Source organism: Pinus tabuliformis, chromosome 3_1 (assembly GCF_031772625.1).
Source record: "Pinus tabuliformis cultivar Carrire ecotype Pingquan chromosome 3_1, CPIR1, whole genome shotgun sequence".
Classification (NCBI taxonomy): domain Eukaryota; kingdom Viridiplantae; phylum Streptophyta; class Pinopsida; order Pinales; family Pinaceae; genus Pinus; species Pinus tabuliformis.
In genome coordinates, this window is record NC_142301.1 from 185,010,522 (window position 1) to 185,024,612 (window position 14,091).

General features: G+C 40.3%; 1 protein-coding gene across 1 annotated transcript; it reads right to left on the minus strand.

The window, feature by feature from the left end:
- Nucleotides 1-9,722: 9,722 nt before the first annotated feature.
- LOC149186415 (uncharacterized) lies at nucleotides 9,723-10,310 on the minus strand. The gene has a single exon (XM_089409333.1). The coding sequence runs from the start codon at nucleotides 10,308-10,310 to the stop codon at nucleotides 9,723-9,725; it is 588 nt and encodes a 195-aa protein (XP_089265459.1).
- Between the last annotated feature and the right edge of the window lie 3,781 nt (nucleotides 10,311-14,091).

The window sequence follows — 14,091 nt, forward strand, 5'->3', positions numbered from 1 at the left end:
GCTCACAAGTAAAATTAATTTCTGAAGCAATTGTAAAGAAATTGGGACTGCTAACCACACCTCACAAGAAGCCATATCCATTAGGTTGGGTATGTGATAAAGCAAAACTACAAGTGACTAGACAATGTAAACTTAGGTTTTCTTTTGGGTCAGCGTTTGTGGATGAGATTGAGTTAGATATTGTTCCCTTGGATATATGTGGAATTGTTTTAGGAAGTCCTTACTTGTATGATAGAAAAACCATATTCTATAGAGCTGAAAATAAGTATAAACTCGTTAAAGATGGAATCGATCATATTGTAAGAGCTCATAAACTCAAGAATAATTATACTCTCATAAACTCAGGGAAGATGAAAAGAATTGTAAATTCATGCAAGCAATTTTTACTGATGGTTGTAAAGGAAAAGAAACCTGATAAAACCAATGTATTTGAAGGCTGTGATGCTAAACAACAAGCTGATTTAGAAAAAGTTGTTTCAGAATATGATATCTTATTTCAAGAACCAAAAGGGCTGCCACCCAAAAGGGAAATTGTACATGATATTAATTTGCAGCAAGATGCTCCATTGCCTAACATCGAAATGTACAGGTTATCCGCTTTAGAGAATGCAGAAATCAAGAAGCAGGTACAGGAGCTGCTCGAGAAAGGGTTCATAAGACCAAGCACATCGCCATGCGGATCCCCAATAGTGTTGGTGAGAAAGAAGGATGGTTCGTGGAGGATGTGCATTGATTACCGAGCACTGAATAAAATAACGATCAAGAATCGTTATCCCCTTCCTCGCATTGATGATCTATTGGATCAGCTGAAAGAGGCTGTTTAATTTTCCAAGTTGGACCTACATAGTGGTTACCATCAGGTCAGAGTAGCAGAGCAAGATGCATGGAAGACTGCTTTCAAAACAAAGCAAGGGCTGTATGAATGGCTAGTTATGCCTTTTGGCTTAACTAATGCTCCTGCCACTTTCATGAGAGTAATGAATGATGTACTCAGGCCTTTTATTGATGATTTTGTAATTGTATATCTAGATGACATTCTTGTATTCAGTAAAACATGGGAAGAACATTTGAAGCATGTAAAGCAGACTCTAGATGTTTTGAAAAAAGAAAATCTTTATGTTAAATTATCAAAGTGTGAATTTGGTAAAACATCTTTGAATTATTTGGGTCACATTGTAGGGGGTGGTGAACTGAAGATAGATCCCTCTAAGGTTGCAGTCATTGTAAACTGGCCTAAACCCAAGTCTGCTACCGAAGTTAGAAGCTTCCTAGGGGCAACACAATATTGGAGAAAGTTTATTGCTAACTTTTCCTTAATTGCAGCTCCCTTACATGCTTTGACAAGATTGAACAAGGTGTTTCAGTGGGGAGGCAAACAACAAAAATCCTTCGACACCTTGAAAGAAAAAATTAGTACAACACCAGTACTAGCATTGCCAAATCTTCAACAACCATTTGAGATCGAAACAAATGCCAGTGATTATGCCATGGGAGCAATGTTGATTCAACATGGTAAACCCATATGCTACCATTATGAGACTTTTAATTATGCAGTAGTTAATTATCCTACATACGATAAAGAACTGTATGCATTAGTTCAGAGTGTGAAGAAGTGTAAACATTACTTAATGGGCAAAGAAACCATAAGACATATTGATCATCAGCCACTTCAGTACTTGCACTCACAAACTAAACTACAACAGTCAAGACACTATAGGTGGATGGGTTTCCTACAATATTTTCATTTAGTCATCAAATATAAAAAGGGCATACACAATAAAGTTGCAGATATGTTGTCCAGACCAATCATAAATGCATATACTATACTTAAGCATAACTCAGTAATGCATGAAAGCTACATTGAACAATATGCTCAAGATATAGACTTTAAAGATGTATATGCGGCTTTAAGTAATGGCAAAAAGGTATAAGAATTAGATTACTATGTTAAGGACCGACTCTTGTATCATTTGGGAAAACTATGCATTCCACGAACAGAGAGAATTAACATAATTAGGGAGGCACATACTTTTCTGATATCCGGTCATTTTAGGGTAAGTAAAACAGTTGCATAACTGCAAAGATACTGCTATTGGCAAAAAATGCATGAAACAATTTCTAGATATGTAAGAGGGTGTACCATGTGTGCTAAAAGCAAGCCCAACAATAGAAAATTAGGCTTGTACACTCCACTGCCAGTTCCTTCCCATCCTTGGGAAAGTGTTTCCATGGACTTTGTTGGGGGATTGCCAAAATCTAGAAAGGGACATGACTATTTATATGTTATTGTGGACAGGTTCAACAAAATGTGTATTCTAATACCTTGTAATAAGCAGATTACAGCTGAACAAACAACGAAATTGTTCTTTCAGCATGTCTGGGTGCATTTTGGGTTACCCACTTCCATAGTATCTAATCGAGACTCCCGATTTGTTGGGAAGTTTTGGTCAAGTCTGTGGGAATTAATGGACACCAGACTGAAGAAAAGCACAACCTTTCATCCACAGATAGATGGCCAAACAGAGGTAGTCAACAAGACAGTGATCCAGTTGCTCAGGGGTTATTGCAGCAAGCATCCCAAGCTTTGGGATGAACACTTATGTTATGTGCAACATGCTTACAACCGTGCTAAACATTCTTCCACACAGAGATATCCTTTTGAGACCTGTTTTGGTTTCACACCAAGGTCTCCCTTGGATTTTGTCTTTGAAAAAGACATAGCAGTTGCTGGACACAATGATGTGGACAAAGTAACCAGATTTATTGAACAAATCCAAGAAATTCACCAGGCAGTGTAGGAACAGCTGGAAAAGAGCCAAGCCAAATACAAGGCAAGGCATGATAAACATCGGGTGGAGCATAGCTTCCAAGTTGGTGATCAAGTCTGGCTGTATATCAGCAAGGACATAATGCAAGGTGAAGGAAAGAAGCTGAAGCCAATAAGGTATGGGCCTTTTAAGGTACTTGAGAAAATTGGTGAGAACGCTTTCCGCCTTGATCTACCAGCATACATGCACATCTATTCAGTAGTAAATGCAGAATATTTAAGGCTGTTTGAACCTTCTTTAATTGAATATCCTAAAGAGCAAATTTAATTGCCTTCCATTGATGATCTGTTGCCTGAATACCTCAATGAGCTGCAGGAAGATACAGTTCTGGATAGGAAGGTGAGGACTACGCGCAGAGGGGATGTCGAGTACCTAAGAATAGGACTCAGAGGTTCAAAACCCAGTAGTGCAAAATGGATAGAGATTGGGCAAGTGAGGTAGCTGTATCCTCACTTAAGCGATGCTTGAAAACCAACTTTTGGTGGTCCAAAAGCCTTTTTCAGTGGGAAGGCGTGATCCAAATGGATCCGAGAATGCTCTCTAAGTCTTCATAAACTCTTTAAAAAACGTGCCAAAGATCAAAATCTTTTAAAAAGATCAAAGTTATCGCAAGAGGAACACCCTTAACAAGGCAGAGAAACACTATCGGGAGGCCCAAAACCCGTGAAAACAGAGAAAATGGAGCTATCAGAGGCGAAACAATGAAATACACAGTAGCCGTCGGATCTGGCCGATCAATGGTCTAGATCCGATCGGCGGATCGCTATCGGCGGTGGCTATCGGTGCTTATCGGCAGAACCCACATAAGAGTTGCGACGACGATCGGTGGAGATCTCATGGGCGATGCGAAGGCGACTAGCGGGGTCAACGAGGACCGTCGATCAAGCGCGGAGATCGACGGCCCACGTTGCGGCGCCAAATCGCGATCGGAAAATGAAAAGGAGCGGGGTTATGTACATATACATATACGCACGCCGATGGACTGGACCCGATAATATTATAGGCCATATTGTATGGATCTTGAGATCCGGTAAACACCAATTTTAATGCATTTTCGCAGTTTCGTTTGTTAAAAGAAATGCGAAGGGGAAAGCGCCGATGCGATAAGCCGGAACGAAAGGGTGCCTTAAGGCTATTCTATATAATTTCAAGTCCGGAGGAAAGCCATTTTAATGCATTTTCACAGTTGTAATATATTTCCGAAATGCAAAGGGACGGGCCCTTCCGATATGCGATAGCGACTTGTGGGTGGACCCGATAGAGGAATGAATCATAGTTAAGGACTTTTAAAGTCCGAGATATTGAGTTTTGGTGGACTTTCTCTGTGAAAATACATTTTCACTGTGAAAATAGAGCGCGGCCGTTTCCTTTAAAAGCCACAGACAGAGAGCATAATGGAGAGGGAAGTATTTCAGGCAAATGCCTAGACAGAGTTTAGGATAGAGACAGAGAGCCTTGAGGGAGCCTGTGTACTCATAGAGAACTTGAGAGGTTCAAGTAAGCTCTTGTTATTGTAATTTGTTGTGTGTGAGGCTCAGTTTGAGCTCACTGCTGTAAACAGAACTCTGCTTGAAGACATAATAGAGAGGCCGCCACTGAAGGCTGGACCAGGAGATGTAGCCCAGGAGTACTGGGTGAACTCCTTATTAAATTTTGCTGTGTCATGTGTTATTTATTATGTTTTGTTTACTGCTTCATTGTCTATGCATTTTGCAATCTTATCGATCCATTGCATAAAATGACATAGACTAATCCATGCACATAAGTCTATAATACCTTATTATTGTCTTAGATCGCATTATCAGATCAACACTTAGGAGTTATTTAAGTTCAACTTTGTGTTTCTTAGTGTTTTTCTTTAACATGCATTAGTTGCATTGTAATTTGATGATTATAATATGTTATAGACAAAGTGATATGATGACTCGTATTCTTCTCAATACAAACACCTATGGATCTATTACTTAACACCCAATTGGTGGATGATCTTTATTTAAAGAGCATAGAGGGTCATGTATGATGATTAATTGTCAGAAATTTATTATGTAAAAAAATTATATTGCTTTAATAAAATTTCGTCAAGTGCTTGTGTTGGTCGTGGCCGTGGACTCCTTCCCACTTGGAGGGTTTTAACCATGCAATGGCATTGTGATCTTTGATTTGGTTGTGTGATTGGTTATTGAAGGTGTTTTTCCTATATGGAGTACCCGGTTTACTTGAACGTGGTATTAGAGCCCGCTTAAAGAATTTCTCTTGTTGGTGATTGAGATCTTAAGCCTGTTTTCCCACATTTTTGAGATATAATATTCTTGTACTATTTTGGCCTAAACAAACAATTTCATTGTGTCTAGAACATTGTTTAAAATTTTTAATTTTATTCAAAAAGGTATCGTTTGCCTAAGATACAACATTTTTTGTTTGATCTGAAAGTACATAGTCCAAATACACCCTTTTTTAATTCTTCTTTTGAAGATCATATTTCAGTTTTCTATTTATTTTCCTGATTTTCTACTCTTTCTAGTCTACGCCTGTTCTTTTCCCTATGCTCTATGTTCTATTTTGTGCCAACACGAGGTTATCCTTTAAGAGTTGGAGGACTTGTTGTTGATGTTCGATGTGGTGTTCCACTGCCTGAACCTTAGAATTTTCTCTTAAATATGATGTGATTGATGGTGGTTGGTACCCATAAAGTGCCATAAATGGGGTCATTTTTGTTGCTGTATGGAAGGAAGTGTTATACCACCATTCAGCCAGAGGCAACCATTTGACCCATTGTGTCTGTTTATCAGATACAAAGCAACGAAGATATCCTTCCAAACATTTGTTTACTATCTCAGTTTGCCCACAGCTCCTGTTCCTTTTGGAGTTGCTCCTTCAACTCATGTAACTCCTTATCTATTTCCTCCATTCTCTATTTCTCTCTCTGCCTTTGCATGTTTCTCTTGTCGTGATGTTGCCTCTTTGCCTCTATGGACAAAGTTTCTTTCTACACAAGTGGGTCTACTCATAACTTGTAAATTTGCTCCTCCTCCACGCTGTCGACAATATTCGACAATATGCCTCTATCTATGATCTTTCTCGTGCACTCTATGTGATTTCTACAAATAAAAAACAATGAGAGAACTTGCATTTCCCGAGTAATCTAGTCGAGATCCAACCTCGTTGTTGTTGAATTTGGGGATTTAAGTTTTGAACTATTGTTTGTTTTTAGGATGAGCACATTTTTTTGGCAAGCACACATTTCAAGGTAGAGCTTCAGTAACAACAACAACTACCACCCTACCCTCCTTCAATATTGTTATTGTATCTTTAACACTAGCTCACTTTGTTAAAAAATAATTTATTATCCCTGCCCATGCATTGGGTATTTGTTGACTATCTATTAATTCAGTCAAACAAAAGAAATATTTTTCAATTTAACAAAGTGCAACTTTTAAAAATATTTTTCTATTTTTTACAATTTATTTTATTGGTATTTATCTCTCATGGGATTGGTTGTCAATTTGGACATGTTATTGTCCAATGTCTCAAATAACGAGCCAAGAGTACATGGGTCATATCATATTTTGTTTTTATTTTTATTGCATTCCATAATTGAGTGAGACATCTCATAATTAAGTAATTGATACATTTCTTTATTCAAAGGTGACAAAATAATTTTTATATTAATTAAAAATCCAAGAGTACATGGGTCACATTAGTTTTTCTTTTGTTTTTATTGCATTCCATAATTGAGTGAGACATTTCATAATTAGGTAATTGATATTAGTTAAAAACCCAAGAGTACATGGGTCACATGAGATTTTGTTTATGTTTTTATTGCATTCCATAATTGAGTGATATATCTCATTAGTAAGCAATTGATATATTTCTTTATTCAAAGATGGCCAAATAATTTTTATCTTAATTAAAAAAATAATATTAGAATTAAGATGAAAAATATTTAATAATTTTGTAATCTCCATAATAAATGAAAAACTTAAAATTAACATTTTATATTTTTAAATCTATATATTTATCGTCACTAAATATGTTTATCATTCTATCTTTTTTTTTTAACAGGAATGGTTAGACTGATATATTATTTCTTGGCTGAAATGCGTTATATACCTAGGGGGGATAATATGGGGTACCAAGGGAGGTACCCAAGGTAATAATGTAATAATGGGATGGGCCATAGTAATAAATAAGGTGGTTAACCCATGTCATGTAAGGGACCACAAGTAGTTAATAATAATGTAATGGGCCCATGGTATTAGTTGATGGTATGAGGGAACCATGGTAATGACCCATGGTCTTGTATGTATGAGGCCTATATAGAGGCTAGAGACTCCACATGGAGGGATATGAAGAGAAGTATTATTGTATGAACAAGCATATGGCTTGTGGAGTGTTCTCCTTCCTTAAGGAGTGAATGTATGGTGTTGCCCTACCTTAAGGGTTTGATAATAAAGAATCATTTCATATTATTTCTGGGTTTCTTTGCATTATCTTATATTTTCTTATCAGATCTATAATATTCTGGGTTAGATCTACAACAATACCAATTGTTGTGCCACCCGAGAAACCCTGCAAAAATGAAAAAAAAAAAAATCTCCACGGTTTGCCTAAGAAAGAGCTCTGATACCAATTGTTGTAGCTCTGATCCAAAAATATAAGATAATAGCAATAACCCAATAATAACAAGATCAAAATAAATGGAAATGATTCTTTATTATCAAAACCCTTATGGTAGGGCAACACCATACATTCACTCCTTAAGGAAGGAGAACACTCCACAAGCCATATGCCTGTTCATACAATAATACTTCTCTTCATCTTCATATCTCTCCATGTGGAGTCTCTAGCCTCTATATAGGCCTCATACATACAATACCATGCATCATTACCATGGTTTCCTCATACCATCAACTAATACCATGGGCCCATTACATTATTATTAACTACTTGTGGTCCCTTACATGACATGGGTTAACCACCTTATTTATTACTATGGCCCATCCCATTATTACATTATTACCTTGGGTACCTCCCTTGGTACCCCATATTATCCCCCCTAGGTATATAACAAAATGCCTCAATTCAGATTACAAAATGGAAGGAAGGGCTCAAATTTTTCCTCATCCAGGAACCATATAACTATCCTCCTAATGATCTTGCAGATTTTACATTCTGTACTTCTTGCAGAATTCTCTATCTGTCCTAATTTAAATATGCAAACAAACTGATTTAGAAGAAGACAGTAAAACACACTTATCAGGCAGCTATGGGATGGGATCCCAACCTTCTTCTCCGTCTCTTATATAATTTCCGAGAGGGAGGAGAACTGCTTTATTGGCTTCGGCATCTGCTTCTTTGTTATTGTCCCTCTTTATGTGAAGAAATTCCAACTTCTGGAAGGAGTATGTAAGGGAGTTAATTCTGCTCAGCAATCTAGATAGTCTTAAATCTGAGGGAGAGGAGTTGTCCACAATGGCATTTATAATAGTCTGAGAATCCCCAAAAACTACCGCCTATTTGATTCCCAAATTCTTAAGCACCTTGAGTCCCTGGAGGAGAGCTAGACCTTCAGCTTGAATGCTGGTGCTGATGCCCACTCCCTAAGCATATCTGGCTTCCGTTATACCCTCTGCACTTTTAATAACACCACCAGCTCCAGATTTTCCAGGATTGCCTTTAGCTGCACCGTCAAAAAAGAGAGCTTTCCTCGCCTTTTTGGTGCAGAATTCAGCAAATTCTGTGTCATTAAGGCGGATTTGCCAAGGCTTTAAGGGGGGAGAGGGGGTCTTTACATTATCTGAGAATTGAAGATCCAGGGAGGCACCCCAGACTATTTCTTGTTCAGTGAGATCCTTCATGTTAATCTGGTCTCCCATGCAATCTTTGAGGTGACTTTTAATTTTTACCCAGATTATCTTAGAAGCGCTCTTCTTGTCCTTAAAAATCCTTTGGTTTCTTTCCAACCAGATATGCCAGCAGATTAACTTGGGCAGGGCGAGCCATGCATCTTTGATTTGGGAGTTCTGAACAGTGCCACCAGGGTACATTCGCTTCCAATTAGAGAACAGTTCTGAGCAGTGATTGAAAGGGCCAAAATTCATGCTCCATGGGTCTAAAGCCTCCTTCCACAAATCTGCAGCGAATTTACAGGACAACATCATGTGGGGGGCATTTTCCTCTTGTTCCTCGCACAACGAGCAGCGAGATGGCCCTAAGTATCCTCTTTTCCTGAGCCTATCTTCTGTCAAAATTCTGTGGTGACATAGTAGCCAGCAGAAGGTGTCAACTTTGGGCAGCGTTGTTGAAGACCAGATCCCCTGCCAAGGCCTCATATCGGGCGGTGCATTAGGAAATCGAGAGAGCTGGAAATATCCCTACGAAACAGTATATTTACCAGGGATCGGACCCCAACCTCAGCAATCTGCTTTCCTTCTGTTTATTGGGGCTTTACCTTTCAAATGGGAAAGAAAGACAGTGTATTCATTAGCAAGATTCGGTGGCACCTCTAGGTGCTTCCATCGCCACCAATCGTCATTATCCCAGAGGGATAGATCCCACAGAGTTTTAATACCTTCAGCGTTCATCCAATCTTTCAGAGCGGCTAAGGATCGGTCTTCAGCAATCGGTTCACTGCCCATGATGCTATCGTCCCAAATGTGGATGCGCTGACCATTCCCTGGGATCCAATGTGCGTGGTGTTTGATAAGGGCTGCGGATTTTTCACATAATTTATGGATCATCGAACCTGCAATTACCTTTGAATTATTCAGACAGCGTGTTCTCTGCCCTCCGTAATATTTCTTCCACAGTGCACGCTGTGCCCAACCCGGTTTTGGAGCGATGATCCTCCAAACCAATTTAGCACCCATGGCTGTATTTTGATTGTTGAGGTTTTTAAAATTTAAACCGCCTTCGATTCTGGGCAGAGAGATCGTATTCCAGCTTAATAAGGGGATTTTCTTCTCGTTGCCTTTGCCACCTTTCCAGATTTTTTTTTTTATTTTTTATGTAAGCCTCCATCTTCCTCATTATGCCCATGGGAGCCATCATCACTGTTGCCTGAAAAATGGGTAGACTGTTCAAAATTGATTTTATCAGTACTGTCTTACCTGCTAGATTAAGCCAATTATATCCCCAGGACTGAATTTTGGCTTTGAATTTTTCCAGCAGCGGTGTCCATTCTCTGCTAAGTGCCCTTTTTTGGAAGACAGGGAGCCCCAGGTACTTGAATGAAGTCCAAGTAGAGGTGGCTGCGAAACCAAAACAATTAGAAATGGCTTGGATCGATCTGACGGAAATATTCCAACAGAAGACATGGCATTTGCCTTTGTTGAGCTTGCTTCCTGAGTCTGCACAGTAGTCGTCCACTACCTCTTTAAATCGGTTAGCCAAGACCAATGAGGCGGCACCCAGCAACAGAGAGTCATCTGCGAACAGCGCATGATTTATGCTTTTTACTCCTCTTGCAATGTTTATTCCCATTATTTCTTGCTCTGACTGTTTTCTATTCAAGAGGAAGCTTAAAACTGAGGCTTGGAGGACAAAGAGCAAGGGGGAGAGAGGGCACCCTTGCCTCAGCCCTCTTGAGGCTTTGAAAAAGTCCGTGGCTCTCCCGTTCACCAGTGGGGCAATCCATGGCTCACTAATGCAAGCCTTGATCCATTTGATAAACTTATGCCCAAACCCGAATTTGTGAAGGACCTCCAGCAAAAATCTATGTCTCACCCTGTCAAAGGCACTTTCAAGATCGAGTTTGACAACCATTCCTTTCTCTTTCCGGGCCAAGCTTGAGTGAATCGCCTCTTGAACTAGTATATAGTTGTCCACAATCTGTCTTCCTTGAATGAAGCCCCCCTGATTCTCTGGGATAATGTCCAGGAGAATTGTTTTCAATCTGTTAGCAATCACTTTGTTATCAGTTTATAGCCTATATTGCAAAGCGAAATAGGGGGAAATCTGGAGAAGGAATTTGCACCTCTTTCCTTGGGGATAAGAGCCAAGAAAGCCGAGTTAGTGCTTCCCCCTATTTTCTGACAGGTTTGAGATTTCCGGACCATTCTGCACAAATCTTTTTCGACTATCTGCCAACAGTTCTGTAAGAATCTGGCAGTAAAGCCATCAGGGCCCGGGGCCTTGTCCGGCTCCATAGAGAAGAGGGCGGATTTGATTTCGTTATTTGTGACTTCTGCTTCCAAGAACTGATTCTTTCTGTTAGATATCAGCGTGGGAACCTCATTTACAGTCAATGGAATTTGACCCTGTCCCTCTATTTCGCTATATAGATTTTTGAAGTGATGGAAGGCCGCATTTTTTATGCTTTGAGTGTCTCTATGGATGATGTTCTCTTCCCTGATTTCGGTGATGGAGTTGAAGTTTTTCCGTGCTTGGGCTTGCTTATGGAAGAAGGATGAATTCCTGTCGCCTGCCTTAAGCCAAAGCCTGCGAGATTTGATCCTCCAGTACTCTTCCTCAGCCAGGCTTGCTTTAAGCAGCTTTTGCTGGAGGTCCGCCTCTTTTTCGAGAATTTCTTTTGTGATCTCTTCATTTTCTGAGTTAAGATGATGGGTCTCTAGCTGTTCTTGTAGCTTCTTTCTTTCCACTGCAGGATTTGGGAGAGATTTTGCCCAAACTTTTAAAGCAGCCTTCACTCTCCTGAGTTTTTCCTCCCATACAAAGAACGCAGAGCCATTAACTGGTTGCTTCCAAGTATCTTTTACTAACTGCAAGTAGGATTGCTCCTTGATCCAGAGAGGATTGAATTTAAAAGGAATGGGGCCTTTATCCCAGTGAGCCAAAAGTTCAAGCTTGATGGGCCTGTGATCAGAGACACTACAGGGGAGAATATGCATTCTAGAATCTAGACCAAGAAGAAGAAAAGAGCTTTGAACAAGAAATCTGTCTAACCTTGCAGCGATGTGGCCTGGACCGAGCCTTTTGTTGGACCAGGTGTATTTGCCCGACGATGGTTTGATGTCGATCATGTCCCAATCCTGGAGTAGATCCTCAACCCATTCTCGCGCTGGATCCCTTACTATGCTCCCTCCGCGTTTTTCAGCCATAGTTAAAGTGAGATTTAGATCTCCAGCGATGATGATATTTGCTAAATCTTCAGAGTCTGCCAGCTCTCTAATAGAATCCCAGCAATTCTTTTTTTCTCCTGCACTGACTGGGACATACACATTAAAGAGACAAAGAGTCTCATCTGATTCAACGTGCTTCAGTTTTGAGAACAACCAATGGGTGTTGGCGATCTCTTTCACCCTTGTGAACTTGCTTGCATTCCAAAGGGTACCCAGGCCTCCTGAGGCACCCCTGGCTGAGACAGCTTGCCCTTCACTTCTTTTCCACAGATTTTTGCCGATAAGAAGGAAGGCCTTGTCCTCCATTTTAGTCTTCTGGATGAGGAATATGTCAGGATATTCAGATCTTATCAAACTTTTGACAGCTTCTTCTTTGATTTTGCTCCCCATACCCCTACAGTTCCAGGAGACGATCCTCATCACTTATTTTTGGAATGGAGAGCTCCTTTAGAGCTCTGGGGCGGGTTTCTATTCATCTTCGGAGTTTTAGCCAGGAGTTTCTCGAGGGTGGGTTGGCTTCCTTGCAGTTTGTCTTTGTATGTCTCCTGCTCTCTTTTCTCACAAGCTGATTTTCGGCCCCTCAAAGATCTTTTGGCCGAGGTTTGTGATTCACCTATCTCACCTTCTTCTTCTGAGTCCTCTGAGCCTTGTACTTCCTCAGCCTCTTCTGAGGGAGTATCTTCCATTCTGTCTGCTTTGCTGTCTGTTTGCTTTGGTCCTTGGGGGGGGCTCTTTTTGGGCCGATTCTTTCTTTTGTGTCTCCAGATCATGGACTTCCTCTGTTGCTGAACTTAGCTGTATGAATTTGTTTCCTTTCTCTTCCATATGTGGGTTTTGAAGCCTTGAACATGTTTGGAGAGCTTTCTCGTTGACATTTCCTAGTCTTGGGGCTTTGATTTTTGTCCTTTTAACCTGCGTCCACCTGTCCTCTTTGCCTTTCTCTGCTTCAGTGTTTTTTGGGCATCCTCTAGCGAAATGGCCATAGACCTGGCACTTCCTGCACTTGAACGGTAGTTGTTCATAATCCAGCTTTTGAACGTGCGTCCAGCTTCCAACTCTGATCTTTATTGCCTCAGGTAGACCAACCTCGAGATCAACTTCAACACAAATTCTCGCATAGTCATATTGATCTTTGCTGTTTGCTCGATCAATGAATTTACCCAGGGTATTCTTGATGTGCTTGAGGGATTCACAGTTCCAACAGTGCATTGGCAGATTAGGTAATCTAACCCACATAGGGACGACAGTGGGCACGTCGACTGCTGGATCAAAGTCTGGCGTCCACTTATTGAGGTACAGTCCCTGGGGACCCATGAAATAGGGCCCATTTCGGAAGATCAGATCCTTATCTTCCTTTTCAGAAAATTCGAACAGGAAGAAACCCTTCCCCAGAAAGTATGAAGTGACCTTGCCCGATATCAGCGGTGCCCAGTTCCTTGCGACCCAGCTTTCAGTGGATCTGGGGGAGGGCCAGAGACCAGTGAACTGTCCCACCAAGGCACGCTCAGACAAGGAAAGGGCAACTTGGATCGGTTTCTCAGGAGGGAGCGAGATCTCTGGGATATCATCCAAGCGTTTCACAAATTTAGAAACCTCCGATGTTTCCTTTTTTGGCAAAGAATTCAGCAGATTAGCAAAGGCCTCAGCTTCGGTGGGGGAGGACGAAGAAGACTCCATGAGGGAAGTCTTAGCTCGGCCAGATCGAGCTCCCCCAGATCGCGGCGGGCATAGTCGTTCTAGCCTGTCAAAGGTGCGATTGCAGGGGTTCCTTGCTGGTGATGCCCCTCTCGGAGTCCTTCAGGCGGTCGCAGGGCTGAGAAGCTCAGGCTCAGATGCAGGGCGGCGATCGACTCAACGCAGCGCGTTGTTCCATTCTTGACAAGAACTTATCTACCAGTCCTTTCAAAATGAAAAAAATTCTCTTCCATGTTTATCATTCTATCTTTACTTAATATAGTTATAACATTTAATATTTCAAAAATCATCAAAAACAAACTATATACTACAAGTAATTATTTATAAATAAAACATTGTATTATTTCTTAATTTTTTAAATTAAGATGTATATTAAATGATAATTTTTAATATTTTGAAATAGATTGAAACAAATCATACCCAAAGATACATTTTACAACTACATTTCAAAGCATAATTGCTAATTCTTTTAATATATCACAATAATG

Coding starts and splice junctions, on each gene's coding strand:
- LOC149186415 (XM_089409333.1), bottom strand. CDS start 10,310: ATGGGAATAAACATTGCAAGAGGAGTAAAAAGCATAAATCATGCGCTG.